Source organism: Lepidothrix coronata, unplaced genomic scaffold, assembly GCF_001604755.1.
Source record: "Lepidothrix coronata isolate B3197 unplaced genomic scaffold, Lepidothrix_coronata-1.0 Scaffold56, whole genome shotgun sequence".
NCBI lineage: Eukaryota > Metazoa > Chordata > Aves > Passeriformes > Pipridae > Lepidothrix > Lepidothrix coronata.
The window spans coordinates 430,537-444,093 of NW_016690236.1; the positions used below are offsets into that span (position 1 = coordinate 430,537).

At 36.2% G+C, this 13,557-nt stretch overlaps 1 protein-coding gene across 6 annotated transcripts in view; it reads left to right on the forward strand.

The window, feature by feature from the left end:
• PALLD (palladin, cytoskeletal associated protein) overlaps nt 1-13,557 on the forward strand; it is a 199,785-nt gene that overhangs the window by 71,191 nt on the left and 115,037 nt on the right. For all 6 annotated transcript variants that reach the window (XM_017816543.1, XM_017816540.1, XM_017816544.1 and 3 more), the window contains 5 exons: nt 31-97; nt 653-758; nt 2,006-2,080; nt 4,688-4,829; nt 6,441-6,464. In XM_017816543.1, the coding sequence (XP_017672032.1) occupies nt 31-97; nt 653-758; nt 2,006-2,080; nt 4,688-4,829; nt 6,441-6,464 (414 nt within the window). The remainder of the gene's footprint in view (nt 1-30; nt 98-652; nt 759-2,005; nt 2,081-4,687; nt 4,830-6,440; nt 6,465-13,557) is intronic.

Here is a 13,557-nt window from a genome sequence, read left to right on the forward strand (position 1 = left end):
TGAGATTATTGAAAACACTTTCTTTTCCAGGGGCCAGTTCTACAGATTCAGAGGGTGAAAGTTTAATTTTCAAATCAAAATCTGGAGCTATGCCACAGTAAGTGTGCAAACTAGTACCAATATTGTGCAAATGGTCTCAATAAGGGACACTGGAAAATCTTTAGTAGTTCAAGATCTGAATAAACATTTGGGGGACATTTGTTTATTGTCTTTTCTACTTTCCTCATGTGATTTAAATGTATAGCATTTTAATTGTAGATTGTATTAATGTGCTTGTCCTGTCAGAGAAGTCTGGCCTTACCCTGACAACAATTTTGTTGATAGCAACTTTTCATATTCAGAAGTACCTTGAAGTTAACCAAGTGTTCATTAGTAATCACTCAATCCAGTGCCTCCAAAGAAATATGTAGAGGACTACAATTAAAGAAATAAAATACATTTTAGTTAGTATCTTAAATCAGTACTTTTTATTGTGTGTGAAAGTGTAAATTAGCCAAAGGTTGTGTTCTACTCAAGCTTCCTCCAATGTTAATCTTTTCAGTTGATACTGACATATTTAAATATGTAGAAAAAATAAGGTGGCTTATGGGTCACAAACTAACACATTTTCATTTCATATCTTTTAAAGTGGTTGCTGTTCTCTATTTTTCAGGGCCCAAAAGAAAACCACCTCTGTTTCCTTAACAATAGGATCTTCTACACCAAAATCTGGAGTGACCACAGCTGTAATTCAACCTATCTCTATGCCCAATCAGCAGGTATTTTTCGACACAAATTTTTAAATTAATAAAAGTATTTCAAATTTTCTTTCAAAATCTGTAACTCCTGAAAAACCATCATTTTGAGGAATTATATTGTTGAACTATAAACCTACATTACTATATTGAGTGCTGATTTTAAAAAATTAAGTATATATCCAGAGAATGATAATAATAATGGCCAGTCTTCGCGAGCGAAGATTTGGGAAAGGTCATTAACCCTTCGAGCCTGCGCAGTGGATTTTTTAGGTGAGACACAGCTTGCGCTGAACTGAGTCCACCCTTTAATCCTGAGGTTCATCTGCCAGGGCCGAGCAAGCTTGGACAGTGAGGGTCTCAGGATGTAGGTTTGTTTAGAGTGACCTTCTCTTAGATGGATTGCCTTACAGGGCTGACGAGCTCCATCGGCCTGGGGGGCTGGGAATTGAACCCGGGTCGCAGCGGTGAGAGTCCTGCACCCTAACCACTAGACCACCAGGGGCCCCTCCAGAGAATGAGACATGAAACTAAATATACGTATGGATTCTTATACAGTGTGTATCAACACAGCATATGACTATCAGACAGATCTGGTGATAAACTATTAAGTTTATCACTCAATAGTTCCAGTCCCAAAAGAATGTAATACAAACTAATGCCTACAACACTTTTTAGCAAAAGTTTTAAATTTTGTTATTACATTTAATATTGCTGTCATTTCTCCGGGCCTTCTGGAGAAAATAAATTTTACTCTCTAGAAGCTAAATGTAGAAAACCAGTGTTCATTCATTTGTACTGTCTTTAATGCCACTCTGGCTGACTTAAGAGTTTTTATATAAATCATAAAATACAAATAAAATAAAAATCTCTGTCAGTCTTTATATGGTAAATTCTTTTCCCTTCCTTAGACTGACCTTGATAAGCTTTTGGGTACCTGGATTTATTTATCACAACATCAGTCAAGGCGTGTAGTAACAGGAGAGGCAAAAATGCGTCAGTGCAGAGGATATACTTTCATGATATTAATAGAAGTCAAATTCTCAAAATACTTCTAGGCAAAGAAGTATAGAAACCTTCAAAGCTTGCCTTTTTATTTCAGAAATATAACAGATGTGAAATAGCGATGTCACTCAAGTATTGTGGTAGAAAGTGAGCACCATAGTAAGACTGCACATGTGAGAGTTTGCATTATTGCATAGATATATGCAGGCTATATCACTGAAACTAGTATTCTTTCCATTTTATAGCATTGTTGCATTGCTTTTCAGGTTCAAAGCCCTACGTCATACCTGCACCATCTGGAGGGACCCAAGCCTATCTATTCTGCACCTATCTTTACAAAGGTACATTTTATCCATCATGATTTTTGAATCATATTTCTGTAGGCCAGAAGGAAATATCAACATTATATATCCTAATGTAGGAAGATTTGATAATGTTAAAAATTTTACAGTTTTCATTATCCTTTTCAGTATTAATGACTTCCTAAGAAAATGCTTCTCCACTGCAACAATGAAGTTCTTATGCATTCTACCCTGTTAAAATCACTGGTGGAATTACATGAATGTTCTGTGTGTGTTTGTCTTATGCCCAAGACTGTTCTCCATTGACAAATCTTTGTAAAATATAGCAAGGTAGGCACAAATTACATATCATAGTCATGACAAAGCCTCATTCACAATAATTTATCTACAGACAAGAACAAATAAAACAGGCTTTTTAACTTCGTTTTAGGAAAAAAAATCCATGCAGGTATGTTAGATAAAAAAGCAGTACTTCACTGGGGTGACTTGTAAAATGTAAGGTAAGAATCATAGAATCGCTTAGGTTGAAAAATACCTTTAAGATCACCAAGTCCAACCATTAACCTAGCACTGCCAATCCCACCACTAAACCATCTCACTAAGTGCCATATCTACAGTCTTTTAAATACCTCCAGGGGTGGCAACTCAACCACTTCCCTGGGCAGCCTGATCCAGAGCTTGGCAGCTTTTTCTTTCCCAATATCCAGTCTAAACCTCCCTTGGCACAGTTTGAGGACATTTCCTCTTGCCCTATTGTTTGCTACCTGGGAGAAGAGGCCGACCCCCACCTCAGTAAGATTCCCTCAAGTCTCCTTTTCTCCTGGCTAAACAACCCCAGCTCCCTCAACTGCTCCTCATAGGATTTGTGCTCTGAACCCTTCACCAGCTTCATTGCTCTTCTTTGGACACAATCCATCATATCAATGTTTTTCTTGCAGTGAGAGGCCCGAAACTGAACACAGGATTCAAGGTGCAGCCTCACCGGTGCTGAATAAAGGGGCCAATCATTTTCTTAGTTCTGCTGGTCCCACTATTTCTGATATGTGAACTTTTTAGAAGGAAAATTTTTATTCAGTATTTCTTAGATAATTATTTAAGTCAATATTTATCTTCGCACATGAAACTTAGGAACTGGGAATTAAATACCAGTAAAAAGAAGGATGGCACATTTTTCCCTAATCTATCAAGTACAACTTCAATTGAAAATATTATTTCACTGTGCCTCAAACCATCATTTCAGCAGTAGTACTTATTATTTAATCACTATTTGTTGAGGTCAAAATGAAAAATAGAAACTATTTCTGGTTATTACTTCAGGAAAACATTTTTTAAAAACTAATATGGAATAGCAAATAGTTTTTCCTAGTGATAAGAGTAAGAGCAAGCAAGACTAAGCCCAGCTCTCCACAACTGTCTAGCTTGGCTCTATCATATTTCTTTCTCATGTCAAGAAAGGCCTGATTCTGTCCCTTATAATTCTCCACCCATACTGCAGGTATCACAGGAAAGTGAATAGTGGAGGTGCAAGACAGAGAATGTATTACTACAAGGTCAGGAGGCAACCTCCAAGTAAGGAAAACAGGAGAAATCTATCCCTCGTCCAGAAACTACCAAAGCAATCAAAATTCTGCTCTTTCCTCCTAATCTTCATATATCTTATCCCTGAAATCCATTATTAACTGGCTTAAGCCAACAGAGACATACCAAACGAAAACAACTTTATTGCCAGAAGAAATTAATCATATATGAACAACAAAATGTATTCTTAATCCAGCCTCCTGATATAAATTTCTTTCTATACAAACTTTTTGGAACAGCCCAAAGATTTTTAGGTTTCCCTGTAACAAAATTCTTATGTATTTGATTAACCAGAGATCTATGAATAGTAATTATGGATAACTCTGAGCATACACCCCTAACTTCAAGTGCTTTGCTGTATCAAAAAACTTTGTTAATTAATTGGAAAGAAAATGAGACACCCACTAGACCCTTTGATTTATAATCTTAAGATAAAGAACAAAGGTAAAATCAGTGGCTATCACCTGTCAATTCTGTTACTTAAAATACTGTGTTTCTCCTCTCTCACTGCAGTTCTTCTTTAAAGATTTAGATTTTTCCTGAAATTTTTCAGATGTGTGTAAGAATTTATTACAGCCAGCACACTGTCTCAGAACTATCCATACACTAGTTAATATATCCTAATCGTATCATCTAATTTTGCTTGGTTTGTTATTTATGGTTCAGAGGAAAAGCAACTCCACCTCCTAGAATGGGACCTGAAAGCAGCACAGCTACTCTCTGTCAGTCAATGTGTAGTTAGTTCCAGAATTTTTATTTCACTTTTTGAAAGAAGAATAAAAATTGAAAGTTCAAACTGCAATGATCTGCTTGTGGTAATTTGAGGAATTAAATACTTCTACAGCTGTTCCATTTTTGGTCTTATTAAAAATGCATTTCAAAATAACCTATTCAATAATTTTTAACAATATAGATGATATATAAAATTTAATCAGAATGAAAGAAAATGTTTATTGCAAAAATGTAATGACACAATAAAATAAAGCTGAATTACAAAGGTAATAGAAGACTGGTTTTAATAATGTAAAATGCTCCTTGTTCATTTCAATTGTGATTGTTATATTTCAGGAGCTACAAAACTCCACAGCAACTGAGGGACGAGTTGTAGTATTGGAATGCAGAGTCAGAGGACTCCCTCCCATTCATGTTAAGTGGTTTCGACAGGGTGTTGAAATTCAAGATTCTCCAGACTTCAGAATTCTCCAAAAAAGTAAGGCAATGTCATTTTTTTAACTTCAGTGAGCATCTGAGCACCACACAGATGCTCATTCACTCTCCCCTGGTGCCTTGGGGAAGTGAGTTGGAAAAGTAAAAGTGAGAAAATGCAGAGGTTGAGATAAGGACAGTTTAATGGGGAAAGCAAAAGCTGCACAAGCAAAGCAAAACAAGAAATCTGTTCACCCCTTCCTACGGGCAGGCAGGTGTTCAGCCATCATCAGGAAAGAAAGGCTCTATCATGTGTAACAGTTACTTGGGAAGACAAATGCCCTATCTGGCCATGATGCAAATGTTCTCCCTTCCTACTTCTTCACCCAGTTCTATATGATGAGCATGATGCGATATGGTATGGAATATACCTTTCATCGGTGCAGGTCTTTGTCCTGGTTCTGACCCCTCCAAACTTCTTGTTCATCCCCAGCCTCCTCACTACTGGGGAGGTACAAGTAGCAGAAAAGGCCTTTATAACAAAAACATCTCTCTATCAACAATGCTATTTTAAGCACAGATCCAAAATATGGCCCCACACAACTACTGTGAAGAAAATTAACTCTATCCCAGTCGAAACCAGCACATTCTTCACCGCTTATTCCATACCATTTGCATCATGGCCAGATCCCACACTACCCAGTAGATCCTCGTTAATCACCACCCCACTTCCCATCCTTTGATGTAATACACAGATACCATTCCCATAGGCTGTGTATCACCCCTGTAAAATTTCACAGAATGTACATCGAGTTCATTTAGTCCATGGCTTTGGGCTCCATCTGTCATAGTGATCCCTCAGAACAGGACAGGTGGTGTTTGCATGGGGTTAACGGGCACCAAAGCCAGCCCAGGTCAGGTCACTGCTGCCCTTGCACTGCTTCTTGTGAGGGATTCTACTCCATTGGTTCATGTGGTTCTTGGTACAGTAATTCCTATACCATGCATCTCAAACCACAGGTTACAACAATTTAAAGCTATTTCCATTACAGTCTTCACCCTTGGTCCCATTGGACCAGACCACTGGGCTTAACACTGCAATTAACTCCTCCCCTTATTCCTAGCCTGGCTAGCAACAAGAGCTTCTGACTGTTTTCACCCCTGGGCAGTCAATTCCAGGTGTACTGGACACCCCTCCAAGTGAAAGCAACTTGGCCTGCACTCTGCTGCCAAAGGGATTGAGAAAAACACATTAGTAATACCAATTTTGGCATACCACTTGTCTGCCTTTGACTCCAGTTCATACTGAAGTTCTAGCACACCTGGCATGGCTGAACTCAGCCAAAACCAGCACAGGCAATAATCGGAAGTGGTTATCTTTGATACAAGGTGGAGAAAGATAATTAGTCTTTCAATATTCGATTTTGGATAGAGTCCTTTCTTCTTCCCATTTCGGTGCTAATGGCTACAGGTAATAATTGAACTACTGTGTTGACAGACAATTTAAATCTTCTTGATTTCATAACATGTCTGCACAGTTATGTACTTATTTACAGTATTTTGGTATAATATGTTCAGTATACTGATGTTTATTGATGTAATCTCTAATATGCTGATGTTTATTGATGTAATCTCTAATCTCGTTTGTTTCCCCTCCCTATGATGGGATATACAGAGCCACGATCTGCAACTGAACCTGGTAAGAATCATATGAAAAAATAACATCTTTATTCACTAGCTCTTTGAGTTTGTACTGAAGCCATAAATAGAAAAGTGTTTTTGCTGAACATTGGTAAAATGAAACCCCCTTGAAGACAATGCTACTTTATCACACCTTCCATACTGTACTCTGTCCTTTACATCAATTCCTTTATTAGTTAAACAGTGAATTCCATTTAGACCAGTAAGGAGAGTCTTGCAGCTTAAATTTTGAAGCAAATTTCTTTCTCAGAAAATAAGTATTTTGCATGTACTGAGGAAAAAGAACAAGTCCCACAAAATTCCATTACCCAAATTATACTCATAAGAATTTAATGACAGATGTGAAGTGTCTTAAATGCAAGTAAAATCTGATCCTAAAAAAAAAAAACAACTCAACATTGAATTTTTCTAGCCTCTTCACATGATAAAAGTCCTAAAGCAAGTAAAAATTATACTTCCAGATACAGGTGTTCTCTGCTTCATTTTCCCATTATATATCATTATATGCTGTGGTAATTTCTTGAATGCTAAAAGACTGACAGTGTTTTTTCTTTAATGTTTCTAAGCCAAACAACATGTAGAAGAGAAGACAGTGATATGATCTGAACCTTGCTTTAAGAGGGTGGCCAGTTGTGCTTGAATACTCTCGAATTTGGAGAGAGTTTTGACTATGAAGCTGAAAAAAACAGAAAAGTTTTCTATCTAGGATCTGGGTATTTCCAAAGAGTGTCTCTGAACAGAAGGATTTTAGCAATGGGGAGATGTTCTAAACTCTGAAGAGTCATATCAGCAGGCAGGACAGACTTAGCAGCTGAATGATGTTTGTAAAGTAGCACTGTGACTGAGTATATAGACTAGGAAAAAGCAGTGAAGGGTTAAATCTAAAAAAAATGCAGCTTTCCTTTAGTTTTCATGGAAACAAGATGAGGGAAAGAGGGGGAAAGTTTCTTTTCTTTGTCAGTTATTCACTCATTTTCTTGCTTCACAAACTTGTTATATACCTATTTTACTTCATATCCATTAATACGTATACATTACACGCATGCATGCTCTATCCTAACTGTTAATACTGTAGTCATGGTGTGCAACATCATCAGCTCAAGTAATACCTGATGTCCTGAGTTCATGTGACTGAATGATTTCATTTATGGAGGTTTGAAATACGAGCCATGTGAAGGAAAGAAGAGTGTTGGAAAACACTAGTATATCTAACTCACTCTTACTAGGAGTTTTTTTTCTACAAAATCACTTGAACTGCATTCACTTCATCCTTTAACATGATAGATAATATCTGAAAGGACTGAAAATTTACACAAAAATTTCTAAATATAAATTTACTAGCATATCTTAGGGTTTTTCTTTCTAATATCCAGTTTAAAACTGTTCTGTCAAAACTCATCAACACTGTTTGCTTAGTTTTGGTAATTTTTTTTTTACCTCTTCACCCTCTTTAGTCAATATAAGCTGTATAATGTTAGGTGAACTAAATATTTTAGAGTCGGAATGCAGTGTTATCTAGTAGAAAGGAGAAGCACTTTTTTTCTGGAAACAAAAGGTTCAAATTCCTTTGTGTGAATAGTTGAGTACATATATTATGCTTCTTGCTAGATGATTTTTTTTTTCATGGGCAACTAAGTAATTTTCATATTGTTAGTTGCAAGGTTTCCATAGCTTATATGACAGATACTGCTGTGGAAGAAGTAAGAATATTCATGTTAGTTCACAAAACTATCAACTTCCTTTCATAACTACTACCTGCAATGGGAAATAGAGAGTGAGATTCTGAATCCCAGAACATCATCACTTTGCCAGCCCTCTCACATACCTGCACTATTCAAGTTCATAGTGCTGAATGTTCTCCTTCCCATTTCTGGTTAGCTTGCAGACCCTGGGAGAAGATACCTGAAGCTTTTAGAGAGTACTAGGGAATGGATTCTTACATGAAAGGTATATTTCTTGAGTTTTCCCAAGTACAGAAAAGTTATTTAATATCAAAGTATCTCAAACCATTATTAAAGTGGGTGTCAAGGCAAGAATAGGAAGTCACCTCAAAACACTATTTTTGTATCTGTGTTGTTGCAGTTTAATAGACATGACAGTAGTGAATGCCTGACAGCAGTCTGACTGATTTGTTGTTGGATTTTTCTTTTTATCATGCTTGTAATTATGTTGTGATATATATTTATGAGCACCTTCCTGCTACCCAAAATGTATGAAAGAGTTTCAGTTTGATATTTTGTTCTCCCTGGATGCATTGAGCTAAGTACTATCCCTTAAGAAATCTCTTACTCACTACCAAAATTAATGACAGTACACTTACCGGACTATTTTTGTAGGAATTGACACTGTGCATGAAAAGGAAATGTAAATAAAGTTTGGGCAAAATATAAATATTTCCTTTTGGCATAAATAATGAGCAATGTTTTGTATATTAGTAGTAATACTGATAAGAAGTAGCACTGGTTTTTAGGATGTCATGAAGAATCTTAAAATTTCGACAACAAGAAGCTGGGTGTGGGTATCAAAAATGTAATAGGTACAGCACTGGTTTGTGATGTAATTCATACTCTCAGAAGCCAGACTAAACAATGCATGCAGAGGAAATTGTTCATAAGCAAACACACAACTGCAGATGATGAATACATGTGCAAGATTGTTAGGGAAAAGTGTGTATGCTAAATAAGTATTCAAAATTTTGAAAGACAGACATTTTTCTAAAAATTTTTCCAACATATCCATGTACAGCATCCACAGAATTTTACATAAATTGTAACAACTTGTAGTGTGACTTAACAGTGGGTTGTTAACCAAAGTCCAACCATCAATAAACACTTTATAGCACTCAATAACATCAGTTACCCTTTGATAGGTCAGTACTAATGATTTAAAAGAAAAATGTTCCGTGAACTCATACAGGTAAGAAATTAAGAAGCAGGGTTTTTTGACTACCTTTTTTTGGGTACATTCTATCTACTCTAATGTGTTTTGCACTCCTTCTTCTGTCTAGACAGAAATCAGTTTGCATCACAAAGCTCTCCAGACTGCTTTGTGAATTAATAGTTAGTCAGACTACTCAAAGCCAACATCACAGTTTGTCAAAGTACCTGCTCTGTACTTCTTTCTTGGACATTTTGACTTTATACTGATTGAATCCTTCAAAGAACAGGCTGCCTGAGAATGAAAAATCCCATGGAATCACTTGCCAGCTGTTGATATTTTGACCATTACTCAGCTGTCTGGAGGCAGCCACAAACCGTATTGAATTACATTAGAACGATTGTCTAATGGCATGTAAGAAGAAAACTATATGAAGTAATTTTGCTTAAATTGCCAGGGAATTGCCACATATACATGCTTTTTTTCCTTAAACAGAATACTGTGTATGTTCACCAAATAATCTTTCTGGTAGCTGATGAAATTCAAAACACAGCAACTTGGGTAGGTTAACGTGCATTTGCATCCTTGCGTTTTTTAGTGAAAACAAAAGAATTATGACCAAGAGTCTGTCTCCTTCTTTCGCTGCTGAGCAGCAAAGGGCTTGGAGAGAAGGATCTCCAATAAGCCATATCTCAAGATACCAAATAAAGATAAAAACTGAAAATAGGCTAAAATTCTCCTTCACTAAAGGTGGTTTTTGGTCAACTTCTATGCTATTGCCTGTCAGTTACATTTTTAATTGTACTCTGCACTCCCAAGTTACCTCTAGAATTCTAGTCCTGTCAGTGATCTCATCTTAAGTCTGACTGCTATGACTGTCCTTGCTTGTTAATGCTTCCAAATTCAAAGCAAATATCTGATCTTTTCGTACTATGTGATTTAAAAAAATTAATTGTTATTTCTCTCCAATTGTAAACATTTAAAGCTTATTGGAGTACATTAATCATCACAGTTATGTTGCTGAATACTTTGATTTCAGCTTTGATGTATACACCTGACTAGCTGGCTCAGGCACCTACAGCATCATAACTGCCTTAGTGTAAGCTTTAACATAAACATTTCCTTGACACTGAAAAATTACTGAATTTCTCCTCAAACCTGAACACTGCTTTAGGGGCTAAAGTCTGTGTTGCTACAACTGTATTCATATTTATTGTAGCCAAACTGGCTAGATAGCTGACATCTTGGTTATTCATTACATATATTGTAACCTAGGCTCTATACCCTAAAACTGCATTTTATTGCTCACAATCACATTTACTGTTGCTGTTTTCTTCTCCGTATTTTTAAAACGCTGTTTAAGATATCTTCAAACATAGTCAGTTTTGTGCATCTTCTAAAAACTTTATTCTTCATTCCTTGAGTGACATAAAGCCTATTAAATAAGCCAGAACTGCTGCCTAACTGGGTAAAGGTATATGCAGTAGTGATCACCAGAAACAGGTACATTGAATACATTTTTTCAATATGTTATTGCACATTAAGGCTTCTACAGATCCTCTATACTACTGTTTACTATGCTACTCGCATATTCAGTTCTTCTCTACTTTCATTTCCCCATTCTCTTTACATAAAGGATGAACAGATACCTAGATGAGGAGTTACCTGATGGGCATATTGGTTTGCCATTAGACTGGACTTAAGGGTTTGGGGAATACAACGGAGAATAAATAAGAGACAAGTTGTCAACAAGTTGGCAGAGCTGTATTTTGTTGGCTTTTTACCAGGAAACCACCACTGTGACTACCCACTGTCTCTGTATATCAGAAAAGTTACGGCTTTTAACCTACATCTATGAAAATAGCTCTATTCATTGCGTAGTAATGAACAACTACTGACAAAAGACCGTACATATTTTCCCAAACAGAATGTGCATTACAGTAGAGGAAGCTAATGGTCACATTTGGAAATGAAGTTGCAGATAATAAGAACTACTCTACCTTTAATGTAATACAAAGAAACATTCTGAAGTAAACACATTGCCAGTGATGAAATTTGTTAAAACGCAACAGTTTTCTCTCTTACCAAAGTTTATTCTTCCTAATGGGCTCGTGAACCATAAAGGGAAAGAATTGCTCTGTAAAATGCAACCTTTCTGTCTAAATAACTGACAAAACAGTCAAGTACTTGCATGCCTAAGCATTTTACGTGTTTCAATGAACAAAATGCTTTTGTATTCATTTAGTCAAGTGTTAAATATGTTTTAAGGCCCTGAGAACAGCGTTTCAGAGCTGCTTTCTGGAACACATTTCTGTGATGAAATTATTTGTCAGCTGATGATTGCCAGGAAGTAGAACAGACATTATTTACTTCATATCTTCAGATTCTACTTCGCATAGTAACAGAAAGAAAAGTAATTACGTAAGTCAGGATGTAAAGCTAGAGAAATACTCAGAGCACTATGCATCCAGAGTGTGTTAAGGAAATCTTTAAAGATCTTTTCTTTTGCCAAACTGGTATTTTATTTCTATGGTTTCCATAGTAGTAAGCCTTTTAGCAAGGATGTGGAAGTCCTTGATTCTTGGTTTGGAGGAGGAAAATTGATAGAGAAGATGGCAATATGCTTTTTGCCCAAGCTGCCTTTTTATTTGTTCTTATGTTTTTTATGTTTTCAGTTTAGACAGTCTTCTTATGATTGATAACAAATCTGTTGCAGTTTGCTCATCTGGCTGAAAAGACTGGATTTTAAAATCTGATGATTTCCATCATTAATTTACTTTCAATTCTTTTTACAAAGATAGCTGCAATTTACCATATATAATTTTAAAATATACCTGTTCAAACAAAGCACATCATTGTAGAACCCATTAGAATTCTTTTATCACTGAAGAGGGAAGATTAGCTCTTCTCATGTGATCATTTTACATACTTAAAAAACTGGAAGAGTGCTATGCATTAATTAGCTCTGCTCTTTGGAAAATAGGAGTTCTGCTGGTTGCTTTATAGTGCCTTTGCCCTCATTCAAAGAGCAGTTCTCGGCGTGGTGGGCTGATCTTCTTCTGCAGTCCTGAAGTACCATGCTTTCAGAATTCTGCTATTAAATGAACAGGAAACTAGTATGCTGTGTGTATCAGATTGCATCCCCAGAGTCAGTTCAGTCCAGGAGCAAACACGTGTGGTTAACAATACGGCTTCAACTGCTTATGACACACCGAGACTGAAAAAAGCTGATCTCAGTAGTTCGAAAACTAGCTTGTGTTACCCATTACTTTCCTGATAAGACCTTTCATGAGTCATTAATCTTCATCTGGGTCAGATAAGATCCAACGTGCTACAGTATTACCAGGCATGCCTCTTGCAGCTACACAGAAAATACTGGTCTGTGTTGCCAAAAAAAAAGGCATGTTCTGAGAAACAACTCTGTGCCAAATATTTAGTCAGTCATTCATTTTTAGCCCACTTCTAGTACAGGAAGTTTTTTGATATATTGTCATTTATAATTGGAAAAATTTCATAATTTTTTTAAACTGTCTGAATGAGACAGTTCATCATTCCCCCCCACACACACGCACACAAAAAGGCACTATTTGAAAATGTTTTCCTTATTTGAACTATAAGAAGTTGACTTTACTGAACCTCCTCTACAGAATAATTTTCATGTGGAAGTTATTAGATTCTAAAATACTTTTTCTCACTTTACAGTTTGCTTTTATTAACTAATTTTGTGATAATATGGGGGATTGTGTGTGCAAATATTCAAATTGCAAAATGCCTTTTTCTTTAAACTGAATGCTATAAAACTTCCCTGCTTTGGTTTTGAGACTAGACAATCAGCATAAGCAAAAGAAACTCCTAATTAATTAAGGAAACACACAATGTAGCATTGTACAGGTATAACATTCTCTTGGTATGTTGTGTTAATAGTAGGATTGTTGATTAGCTATATCGTAAAATTTTTTAAAAATTAGACTACCATTACAAGTAGAGGTAAAGTGGCTTCTTTGAAGACACGGGAAAAAATATGCCCAAATAATTAATTATGTCCATTATAAATGGATGGACTTGATTTAGAAAAATTTACTGTGAGACCCAATCTAATATCCTTCATGCAACTTTTCTGACAGAGGCCCTGGTATAATGAAAGCATATACTATGGGTTGTCAAAGTAGAAATAACAGATTTCAGACAGAACGTGTTTGTGTCACAGCATTTTG